The sequence below is a fragment of the Botrytis porri genome (genome assembly GCF_014898465.1).
Source record: "Botrytis porri strain MUCL 3234 chromosome Unknown BPOR_004, whole genome shotgun sequence".
Classification (NCBI taxonomy): Eukaryota; Fungi; Ascomycota; class Leotiomycetes; order Helotiales; family Sclerotiniaceae; genus Botrytis; species Botrytis porri.
The window spans coordinates 1,862,233-1,875,235 of record NW_024066078.1 but is presented as its reverse complement, the minus strand read 5'-3'; the positions used below and the strand labels follow the sequence as shown (position 1 = coordinate 1,875,235).

General features: G+C 27.0%; 1 protein-coding gene across 1 annotated transcript; it reads right to left on the bottom strand.

The window, feature by feature from the left end:
* Positions 1 to 3,845: 3,845 nt before the first annotated feature.
* Positions 3,846 to 4,756, bottom strand: EAF01_003500 (uncharacterized protein; the record flags this gene model as incomplete). The annotated part of the gene is made up of 2 exons (XM_038911754.1): positions 3,846 to 4,307; positions 4,352 to 4,756. 2 exons carry the CDS (start codon positions 4,754 to 4,756, stop codon positions 3,846 to 3,848), a joined length of 867 nt encoding a protein of 288 aa, XP_038772989.1.
* Between the last annotated feature and the right edge of the window lie 8,247 nt (positions 4,757 to 13,003).

Below are 13,003 nucleotides of genomic sequence, written 5' to 3'. Positions count from 1 at the left end.
ATAATAGTATTATACAATCTATCTATCAATTCGAAGATTTAAATATAAAGAGAATATAAAGACTAAACAGATTCGTATTATTTATTGGAAATAAAAGATGAGATATACATTATACAATTGATAAGTGGCTCAATAGAATTTCGTATTATCTAAATCAAATTATATATGGAAAAAAAGAATCAATCTTAAAATCAATCTTATAAAGAATCTATTGAATTAATATAAGTAACAAAATTAATATAATTTAAATAATCTATTGAAAATATATAAGAAGTATAATCAGTATAAATGATATAAATTATATCATAAAAGAACAGAAGAATAATTTTATTAAAAGTTAGTAAAGTTAAATTAATCATTTTATTGGTTGTTATATAAAGCAAAAACAAGGAGGAGATTCTTTTGAATTTGTTTAAAAACCCTTAGCTTCTATAACTATCAACTCCTTAAATTATAATTCCTATATTAACAACCTTCTTTATAAACAAAAACATCAATTATATTGAATCTGAGGAATGAGTATTGAATTTAGTATTCTACCTTCTAGATGATAATGAATTTAATGATATTGAATATACAGATTGTTTTATAATATCTATTAATAATCCAATATCAACGATTTTCATTAAATTAAAACAAAAGGAGATTAATAATTTAATGAAAAACAGTGTCTTTCAGTTTATAAAGATCACAAATATACTTGAAAATACGAGAATATTCAATTTATAATTTATTAACGAAATGAAAAATAAGGGAATTGACACGGCGTTCCCAAAATCTCGATTAATAATACAAATATAAAAGAATTAAGAAAAAGATATTATTTTGATATAGTTATTTATAATATAACAAGTTAGTTAATAAATAATATTAATAATAATAATTATACTTTTAAAAAACAAGGTAATTATAAGTATTTATAATATTATATAAATATATATATAGTCAACATTGAATTTAGTTCGAAGGTTCTATATATAATTATTAATGAAGATGAACATCCTAGAAGATTTTGTCCTACAAATAGTACAACTATTATATAACATTCCGAAAACAGACAACCATTAATTTAATATTTATTATAAGTATTATATTAATGTCCTTAAAATAATATAATTAACTTACAATTCATATTTCCTGCATATAACCAAGGATAATATAGCATTTGGCATCATAAAATTACAAATAGATGATACATTTATTGTTATTAATAACAAATTTATAGATTATAAATAAAAAGAACTCTATAATATTAAATTTATAACAAAAAAATATGAGATACTTATATCAAATATATTATTCAAGTTTAATAATGAATTAATTATTTAACAAGATAACGGCATAATTTACTTTAATTAGAAAAATCAATATAAAAATCTATACCTAATTAAATCAGAATTATCTGATATATAAGGAATATATAAAAAACTAAGAAAATCTATAACAATAAAGAATTAATACATTGCATAACATACTCGAGAAATATATATTATAATAATATATCAACTAGAAGTAGCTTTTAACCTATCTTATACTATACAAACTATCAATTTTAAGGGAGAAGATGCTAATTCTCTTAATAAGCATATTCAATAACAAATTGACAATTTGGAAAAAAGCCTATAATTTGTTTCACTCAATATAAATTCTTTAAAACTAATTATATTCACTAATATATTCTTTATTAACAATAAAGATTTGTTCTTTTAAATTAGATATATTATCGTTTTAATGGATAAGTATAACAAAGCTAATATCATCTATTAATTATCTATCAAGTATGAAAGAGTTATTAGAAATGTACTAGCATTAGAACTCTATATTATGGTTTTAGGTTTTAATATAAGTATAATAATCAAAGGTATAATTAATAAGATCTTCCTAAACCGTAAGATCCTATTAATTATATACATCAATTTTAAATCACTTTATAACTATCTTATAAAACTTGGAATTATTAATAAAAAGAGATTAATAATTAATATAATAATGATTCATGAGGTATATAAAAAACAAAAGATTATAAAGATTAAATAGATTAATGAAGATTTTAACCCTATAGATATAATAACTAAATTCAAACTATATTAAGCCCTAAAAGATTTAATTAATAATAATACTATAAAGATTAAGGTTATAAAATAAGTTGAAAAATATTAAAAGGATGGGTGGTTATATAGATAAAAAAGGTATTAATTAGAAGAATATAATTCAGTAATTTTAGAAAATTGTTAATATTGGAATAGAGATTATATAATTATACTAATATTAATATTAATATTTTCCGATACTACAGTAATACATTTTATAGTCCTAGCTTTTAGAATCTTAAGTAATATAACAATAATGTGAATCATAGTACTATATTGACTTCATCATCCCCATGGTGATATCAACAATACCTCAACTTAGTAATTAGTCTCAGATCTTAAAGGTAATGAAAAGATTATGACTTATTATTATTATTATTTACATTTAAAAAAGCTAGGTCCATCGAAATAAATCTTAGAAAATCTAAAGACTAAAACAATTTTAATTTCTATATAAAAAGTTATAAAAGGATCTAAAGAATCTAAATGTTTATTATAATAAAGAAAAGTACGGTTTACTTAATGTATTTTCTTTTTTATTTTATTATTTTATTTTAGCTTACTTAGAATAAATAAATTTTAAAGAAAAGAATATTATTACAGATTTATTAGCATTATTATAGATTCATTAATGTAATAAATGCTTAATCATTTTTGTTTATATATAATATACTTATATAATACTATCTTTAACCTTCTTATAGAATATTATATATCTAACCTAATATCTATCTCTTGCATCATGATACTAATCAGATAAGTACTTTATAGAGTAGGAAAAAAGAGAAAAATCAAGAATAAGCCTTCCGCACTTTATATCAGAAATAAGAATAGAATATAATTCAAATCTATTTTACAAATAAGAATATGAAGATTATAATCTGAAATGGTTTTTGTAATATTAGGAAGAGTAAGCTCTATAAGATAGATAAGAATTTCGAGAGTAAGAAGTTCGAGTATAGTACTAACTATTATTTTGAGGTCTTTAATGAGGAATTAGCTTTCATTTGAGAGGGATTAAATGAAGGGTATCAATTTATACAGAATAATGCTTCTATATATTGTGCTTATAAGATAATAGAGTGGTTTCGGGAAAGGAGTATTCCTTTAATTGATTTATAGTCTTCTTATAGTTTCGATCTTAATTCTATAGAGTATATCTAATGATATCTAAAAGCATGTATCTTCAAAACGTTTTTGAATATTGTAATAAATAAAAACAAGTTGGAATATTTTAGGTAGAAGTTAGGCAGTGTTTTGTAAATAGCCTGAGATATATTGGATAATAATTTATTTATAAATTTAAGAGTAAGTATGAGGAACAGAATAGAGATTTATATTATAACAAATGATTGGTATATGAAATATTAGAAGATTAAGTTATAATATTATAATAAGATTTTTATCTAATTTATATATATATATATAAATCAAAATGATGGTCAAATTTTAAAGTAAAATATTGAATGGTTGATTTAATAATTAATGATTGAATTGATTAATAGTGTTGATGAATTTCGGGTAAAATCCGGGCGGTTAGAAGGAGTACGTTAGTACTGTATCTTCGAGCTTGGTAAAAGTCCTTATTGCATATTCGTAACCTTGTAATCTCTTCACCACCTCCTCTACCCACCATTTCTTTACTTCTACTACCTCTTCCCCCTCTGACCCCCTTCCTACTTCCTTGCCGGAATAGTTCCCTAAATCCGGACTGTTCGTGGTAGTAGAGTGTACTCCTTGTATATAATCCGGGAATTATTCCGCGCTGTCTATAGAACTAGGTATGGGGACCGGGCTGGTAATAGTCACATCTTCGTCTGTAGCGGTACTCGACAACATCTCATCCATGGCCAAGGGAGGGTGTCGAGCTTGTGGGGAGAAAGTCAAGTCTTTTTCGGGAATGACTTTGGCGATTCCATAGTCTATTTCTTCCTGAATACTCTGAAGGTTTTGAATAGTGCTCTTAGCACTTGTTTGTGAAGTTGTGGTGTCGCTTTGTGATAAGCATCTCTTTTGTTGCTGCTGCTTTTGAGCTCTTCGTTTTCTTTCGAACCATCTCTCAGTCTGTTCTGGATGTAAATCAAGGCCCTCTGACAACTTGGTAAAGCATTCTTTGTTTGGATATGGCTCGTCGACGTAATGACTTGCTAAAACCTTTTCCTGATTTGGCGAAAGTTTGAAGTATTGGCGGGGTTGAGGTCTGAACGCGACGACAGGCTGAGTTTTATTCTGCGGCTGGTCGATTTCAATGGAACAGCTACTGGTATAGCTGGTAGCATAAGTGGCGGAGCAATGAGTGTTTCAACCCAAGTTCCAAAGCCACGTATATCGGCATAGAGCGAAACACTCGGAATTTGATGCCCACGAAAAAGAACGAATGAAATATCGGCGGAGATATAGTGAGGAATAATCGGAGCAAAGTAGTCGGTTGTAGAGAACTGCATGTGCCAGCACATTTGTTCTTGATCTTGGTGATTGAATAAGTATTGAAGAAGACTTATTTCAGGGTGACCTCTCGACTTCCACCATGAGATGACACCATTTGGACTGGTAGTTTCTTCGAACTCTCTGCCCTCGTTGGGATGAATACAGCGGAGCACAACGCGCATACCTGCAGCAGCGCTGCTAATACGACGGTCGATAACGTTGCAAGTGATTGTGGACATTTTGATGATTCTTCTGTTGAATGGTTGACGATCTTGGTCTAATGAGGTACTGCAAAGGATGACTTGGAAAGCTTGAGGTGAGATGATCGATACTCAAAATTTATTCTCTCGGAAAAGTTGGAAAGGAATACATTCTTATCGCTGAGGAGACTAGCTCTAGTCAGAGTTGCCTTCGCATACTTAGACAAGTGACCACCTCGCTTAGATAAGTAACCACCTCTCTTTAGCGGACAAGGATGAATACGTGGCGAATGTGAAGTTGACACTTGGCTTTGGTGGAATTTTCGCACCATCGTGGTGGGTTGCTGCCGAGGACTTTTTCAGGAGAATCTTCATGCCACGCCTCAAATGAGAGCAAAACGTGTGTAGAATGAGGATGTGAGGAGTTGGGCAGAAAGAGTGAAGTGAAGAGCCTTGTCTACGGGTGCCTAGGTATCTGTATATATATAGGGGAAATAGGTGCCAAGTCAGACTTGCTACCATTATAAGTGTACGTAAGGATCAACAGAAAAACACTACAAATTCAGTGTATAAAATAGCGAATGCAGCGCCCTTAAATCCAATCGTCTAACACGACTACTTGATCGGCTTCCAGTCTCTTTCCGGATGCTTCCATATCCCATTCTCAAACCTTTTTCGCCTTATTCTAAGCTTCTCGAATAGCCCTCCTGGTGCATAATTTCTATCACATCGTAACTGAATTTCCTTTTTTCTCGCATTGGCTCTGGCGCGTGTTTGTTGTCGTTCCTTTTCTTGAGCTCGATTCTCACGTCGTTCATCCCGCTCTTTTCGTTGTATTTCTGCTTTGATTGCTGTTTTGGGTCTGAAGACTTGGTGAAGTAACCCGGGTAGCATTGTACGTGTATGTTTGGATGCTGATATCAAAGTAGAGAAACAGTGAGGATATCTTGAAATATTAATTTCGGGGTTTTACTATTTATCTTCAACACTTTAATCACACTCGCTTAAATCACCGAGTCATGGCATCCACAATTGGATGGTATTACATTACCACGGCGGGTCGCAAGTAGATATTTATGCATTACCCGGAGTAGCTCGCTACTAGTTGCATCTAGCTCACATATAGAAGAGTGACTTTACCTCCTGCACGAAGATTTCTTGCTCTCCGCTATGTAAACGACAATGGCGCCAATACGAATACCTATTCTCGATTCCCGTAGTACATATCCTAAAGGCTTAAGAAATGTAGCCGGTATTATTGCTACCATTCTTGTTGTCTTTGTTATCGGATTTATTTGTGCCTTTCTTTATGCGTACATAAGAGTTTTTCCTCCCTATTGTTTTAAATTATTCCTTATTAACCACTATAGGATCTCGACTCACTTCCCAGAATAACACACCTATTCCTATTGGCAAAGTAGCTAAGAATGCACTCGTCACAACGTTTACACTTGGGCTTGCTGGTAGATTTTTTGCTAGGCACTCTGCAGATAGCAGGAGTCCAGTTACAAATGCTGGGAGAGGGACCTTATAAACCTTGGTTGTAGGATTACTTCTAGGCAACGAGAGATCAAAGCTATACTTAAAGTATTGAGCCGAGCGATATCTATAGGTATGATTTCCAGAAAATCTTCCCCATGTGCTCCATTGCAACAGTTTATTTCCAAGAGCAGCAGGGTGGGGTCGAGAGGATGTGTCCCCCCTTTTTATTTTAGTGCTTATCCCAAGCGTTATATAGTTATGTATTCCCTATATAGCTATATCATAATGATTCTTTATTTCCTTTCATTATACCTATCACTAATGATTTTTATTCAACACTTAATTGTTATCGTCTAAGCTAAAAAATTAAAGATAAAGGAAATATTATAGCGCCTTATTTTTGTTATAAAAAGAATGATTTGTAATACCATATACTTTCTAAATCTAAACGTTGTAAAGAGTACGTTCACTTTGGTTCTATAAAGTGTAATGTTGTTAATCTTTTTCCTTTTAATTAGAATATTCTATTTCAAAAGGAAGCTTGTTTTAAGGCTGAAGAGGAAGCTATTACTCTTGTGGAATAGGAAGCTTTTTGTTGTTGTATGGAAATTTGTAAAAAATAGAAGACACTTTGTGATTGGGGTTCTGAAATGCTTCGTTGTAGTGTTTGTTTATTAAATAAACTGGATGAATTATTAGAAAAAGAGTATATAGAAAAGGAAAAGGAATTGGTATCTGTCTCTATTGCTGGTCCTAGTAATAGTTCCTTTGTTTTCGATTTTTCTTTTTTAAACCCTTTGATCCTGGCTTCAATAAATTCTCCTTCCTTCTAAGCAAATCCGGGTATTATTAATAAAATGTCTTCAATTTTTCAGGGTAATTAAGATTTGTTTTTGATTCCCATGAATTTTCAGTGTATAAATAATCTAACCATTTAATTAAATATTTAATTATATCTTTAACACATTTATAATCTAATATTATTTCAACATTATATATGGCGTTCGGATTAACTAATTCGATTTCTGTTAATAACGCTCTCAGTACTCCTAGTAGTACTAATTCAAATAAGGATATATAGAATACTAAGTGGATATTTATTGTATCTAATAGTTTTAATTAATAATTAACAATTCCTATTACCTTATTAATCTTAAATGGTCTTAGTTTCTTATAATCGAGTTTATTGCTTAGTCTCTTAGTTTCGATGTTTCATTATAATAGATAAACTTTATTCCCTTTTTTAAATGTAAATTCCATACTATATTTCGTATTATAGTACACTATTGTTCTAAAAGATATAAATCTTAGATCAAGAGTTAATTACTCTTAAAGATCTTTTAGCTATTCGATTTATACTATCGCTGATTCGACATTAACTTCTTGTAATATCAGGATTTTATATGCTTATAGATTAAACCCAAAATTAGCCCGTGTTGATATGATTTTTATGGTTTCTGTTTCTAATATATTATATACAAATTATACCATAAATAATAATTCTATCTAATTATCTTATCAATAATTTACATAGCATTTAAGATATACTTTCATTATCTAATTAATTCTCTTTGTTTAATTATCTATTTGTAAATGAAAAAATATTAATAGCTTTCTCTTAATACCTATAAGTATCAATAAGATAATCCAGAATTTCGAGGTAAAAAGCTTATCTCAATCCAAGATTATCTCATCTAATACTTCATATATACTTATTATAATCCTAAGGAATATATATACTAATTATTCAGTATCTTATATTTCCTTAAATGATATTATATATATAAATTTTATTAATTTGTTTATTATATTAAGTATTATATTATATTCAATTTTTATAATAGAATTCTTTAAGAATAATAGTTTAATTATAAAGTTCTATATAATAAACTTTTATGGTTGAGAAGGTATATTTAAGGTTTAAAACTAATTATATAAAGTATATCTAAAGGACTTATTTTGTATATAGGTATTACAATTTCCAATAATTTCTTCAACTATTGTTTTTATTTATAAAAAGTAATTGATTTTCTATAATCTTATAAATATTCTTACAATTCCTTAATATTTGTATACTAAAAATTTATATTGTTTTATTATAAATTCCTTGATTATTTGATTCAGAATATATACTTTCCCATAAAAGTATATAATCTTATTTTCTATTATAAATCCTAGTTCTATTATCTCGTGTATATATATAGCTATGGCATCTTTGTTGTAATATGATTGGATTTTGATTCTGAAATGGTTGTCTTCCAATGTATATATAAATACAAGCTGTAGTACATTGTAAACCAGTGATTCGCCTTCTTTCTTGAATATAACGTACGATTCGTACAACTTATTTTCTTAATATTCTGATTTTCGATTAAAAACATCAGCTTTAGTGTTTTCTAATCCTTTAATATATGAAATTTTGAATTTGTAATTAATCATAATCTCCAATTATCTAATCTATTGTTTGTTTAATTATTTCATTATAATAAAGTAAATCAAATTCTTATAATCTGTATATATCTATATTATGTATTTTGCTCTCTTCAAATATACTCACTATTCTTTAAATATATTAACTATTGTTAGCAATTCTTTATTATAAATCTTATAATTTAATTTGATTAATGATAGCTTTTAAGAATAGAATATAATTAATTGTTATTTCTCATTCTAACCTGATTAGCTCAATACTACATTTATAGCGAAATCTGAAGAATCTGTTTCCATTATGATTTGCTTTTCAGAATTGAATATCAATAGTATTAACTCCTCGATCATTACCTGTTTAAACATTTCGAAGGACTTCTACACCTTGACAGTCCATTCGAAACTTCCTTAATCTTTTCTGATTAATATAATTAAGAATATAGTAATTCCTAAATAACTCTTAATAAATCTTTAATAAAAGTTAATAAATCCTAAAAAGAATTGTACTTTCTTAATAATATTTAACTGCTTTTATTCAAATACTACTTTAATCTTATCTTTACTTATCTTAAGCCCTTGACTTAATACAATAAATTCTAGGAATTCTGTTTTTATAATATAGAATTTATATTTGCTTGGTTTATATAGTAAATTAGCTTTAGCTAAACTTTTAAGAATGTTATTAATATTTTTAATATATTAGGCCTTGTTGTTTGAATATATTAGGATATTATTCAAATAGTATATATAATAGGTGTTTAAGTATTATAATAGTATATTATTTATAAGTCTCATGAAAGTAGCTGGTGTATTAATTAGTCCGAATGGTATAACTTGATATTCATATAGCCCATATCTTGTTTTAAAAGTGGTTTTCTATTCTTTACCTTTCTTTATTCTAATTAAATGATATTCGTTTTTTAGATCCATTTTGGTAAATATTATAGCTCCGCCTAATCGATCTATTAATTCCATAGCTAATGAAAGTGAATATCGATTCTTCTTAATAAGCGTATTAAGCTTTCTATAGTCCACAACTAGTCTCTTAGTACTATCCTTCTTAGGTACCCATATAGTTAAACTTGCTACTTAAAATATGGATTCTCTGATTCATTTTTTGGTCAAATTGTCATCAATATATTCCCTAAGTGTCTTCAACTTATTGGCTGATATTGAATAAATTGGGGTGTGTATAGGCATTTTGCTTTCCTTTAATATTATTTTATAATCTTATGGCTTATGTTCTGGCAAAGCCTTATAAATCCCTGATTCCTTGAACATATGTTCATATATTTTATACTATTCTAATACTATAGACTCTTTTGCCTTGATTATAATTTCCTGCCGTATCATTGACTTCTATATTTGTAAAGGAGGTGTACTATTCTTCATTCTTAATAAAGGACCCTAAATTGGGTGTCCTACATTACTAATATTGTTCACATTCAATTCTCCTTAATATGTATTACATTTCACAAACATCTTAAATATATTATTATAATTGTTTTTACACTGATTAAATGTTATTATTTCTTATGATTAATTTATTTTAGAATTGTATGCCTTTAATTATAGTATCTTTAAGATGATTTGTTATTAGTTTAATAGTACAACATTAAGCTATATAATCTTTAAGTATTAGGTTATACTTATTCGTACTGATTATATCTCTTAAGAAACATTCCCGTTAGATCCTACTAGCTATTCATCAATTAATTGTAATTGGTAGGGGTTTTGTTTTCTCTAAAGTGAAACTCCTAAGTACTTTGTAGTTTCTAATGTAATAAAATTTCCTATAGTTTCTGAATCTATTATGACTTATTATATTTATTTGTTTATTTTGACTTTATAGTATATTTGTTCTGTTTATTCTATAGTATTTAGCTATAATATAATTTACTTATTCTTATTATTTTGAATGATTTTATTGGCAAATGTTATATGTTGAAGCTTTTCTTTTTCTAGATAGATAATATTTGTTCCTGATTTAGCTTTATCATTAAGTAAATCCTTTTATAGGGTGTATTGGTAATTCCTTTGAGTAACTTTCATCGTTGTATTTATAATTAATGGTGGTATTATAGCCTAAGCCTAAACCTAGTATTCTTCTTCTACTTTTCTGTATAAAAATAGAATCTAATTCTTATTTCTTTCTGATGTGTAGTAATAAAACACTTCTTATAGCTCTTCTTTGTTTGGTTATTAGAGATGATTAGTACTAATTCTTTCTATAAATAATATGTTTATAATAATTCTAAATCATAGAATTCAATGCTGATCGACATACCGAACCTTATATAATTTGCCTTCTTCAGCATTTGTTACACTAAGGTCTTCGTTTATAGTTCTTTTATTTATATCTCCAAATTTCCAGATACAATGATTTTATTAATCAATTCCCCAAATAGATCATAATTCTTCTAATTATAGATCCTTATTTATCCATAAGAGGCCTTCAATCTTTCCTTCTTTTTCGAATTCTTTTTTATAAGCTAATGATGATATGATTAGTTTTATTACACTAATAGTATATAATTGTAGTATGAAGGTAATATTAAGTTAGCTTTTATCAAACTTATTCTTAAAGTTGCTTTTTTTACCTTCTATTCTTTTACTTTGATATTCTACTATTTAATATTCTACTTTTTTATATTTAAAGTATAAGTTATTTTCTTATCTTTGTTTCTTTTCCAAATTATTATTTCTATTCTTATAATATATAATATTGAGTTCTATAAAATCTTTATATTTTTATAGATTGTAATATAGTTTACCTTTATTTTTGTAATAATACTTTTGCTTTTGATTTCCTTAGGGTTTGTATAATCTTTGATTTTGTTGATATCGGTAAAAACGATCATCTGATTTAATAGAGTTTTAGATTAGATTATTCAAGTTTATATTCTTAATAGATCTTTTTAACTCTAATCTAACTTTTGATTTAAGTTCTTTATATATGATTTATAACAATGGTTTTGTTCTACTTGATTGTTTCTATATATCTTCGGAATTTCGTAGTATACTTTAATATTGATTCTATCTGTTTAAGGTTAAAGATCTTATTTTTTATTATCTTTAGTTCATTAAAGTTTTCAAAGATTTTATGAATCTCTATTTTAAATCCTTTAAAACTATTGAAGATTATTCGAGTGGATTGTATATAATCCTAATTGTTATACTTGAAATAGTCTTGTAAATATGATTGAATTTATTTACTTGTTTTGTTTTTGAGATATAATATAGTTTAAATACTCTTAAATTTCTTTTCGATGAATTTGTCTTTATTGAATTTGAAATAGATTTCAAGTTGTAAAAGGAAGATATCGAGTTTTTATTAACTTTTTTGATATTTGTTTAGTAAGGTAATTTTAAATGTTTTATTAATAATAATTTTCTTGGGAGTGTTGATTATTTCAATATTATTAGTATCAGGTGTTTGTGTTTGATTATTTGTGGATATATTGATGGGTGTTATGTTATTGATTAACATTGAATTAGTATTTGAAGTAGAAATAATGCTCAAAGTATTACGGGAGCTATCTTTAGGGTTATATGGAAATAGTTAGAGATTTCTTGAGGTAATTTAGATTAGATTTTAAATAGGAATTCAATAAGGTTAGTAATTGGTTGTAATTCTTATAATTATAGTAATAAAACTAATGATTGTTTTTGAGTACGAAGCTTTATATTGTAATGAAACCTATTCCTTTATATAAACCTTCTTGCTCAATATAATCAGTATGGCTTAGTACTAATTTGTTTATACTTTTATGGCTTAGTGTCTATTCCACTGAGGCAGATTGAGCCAACCACGTGACTTAGTGCCCAGTCCCGTGCCTATGTTGCGTTGTTCGTAACAATTTACTACTCGAAATATATAATTCTTTATATTTAAAAATATTTTTTTATAAGCTAATCTTTTTATATTCTTAATTAGAATTAATACAATCTCAAATATAAATATAAAGAAGCTTACTTGATAACGAATTATTTAAGATTTAATTAATATTGATTGAGAAAGAGCTTTAATTGGATTGTAAGGGGTTTGAGAGATCTATTGATTTAGATTGAAAAAGAGAGGGGTAGGTGTACGAATTCGAATATCTAATTTCGAGAGTATAGCTTCAAGATTAAATGAGATTAAATCTATTCCTTGGAATCCTGATTTCATATTCTAAAAGATAATTGATTTCTTATATATAGCTTTAAAAGCTATAAAGAATTCAATCTTTGAAATATAATTAATATATATCTTAATAAATTCATCAATTTGACCACCATATAAACGTTTCAGATTACTAAAATAGTTAACATTAAGTAATTAAATTAAATAATTTGAATATAATAATAAATATAAATATATAATATTATTATTTT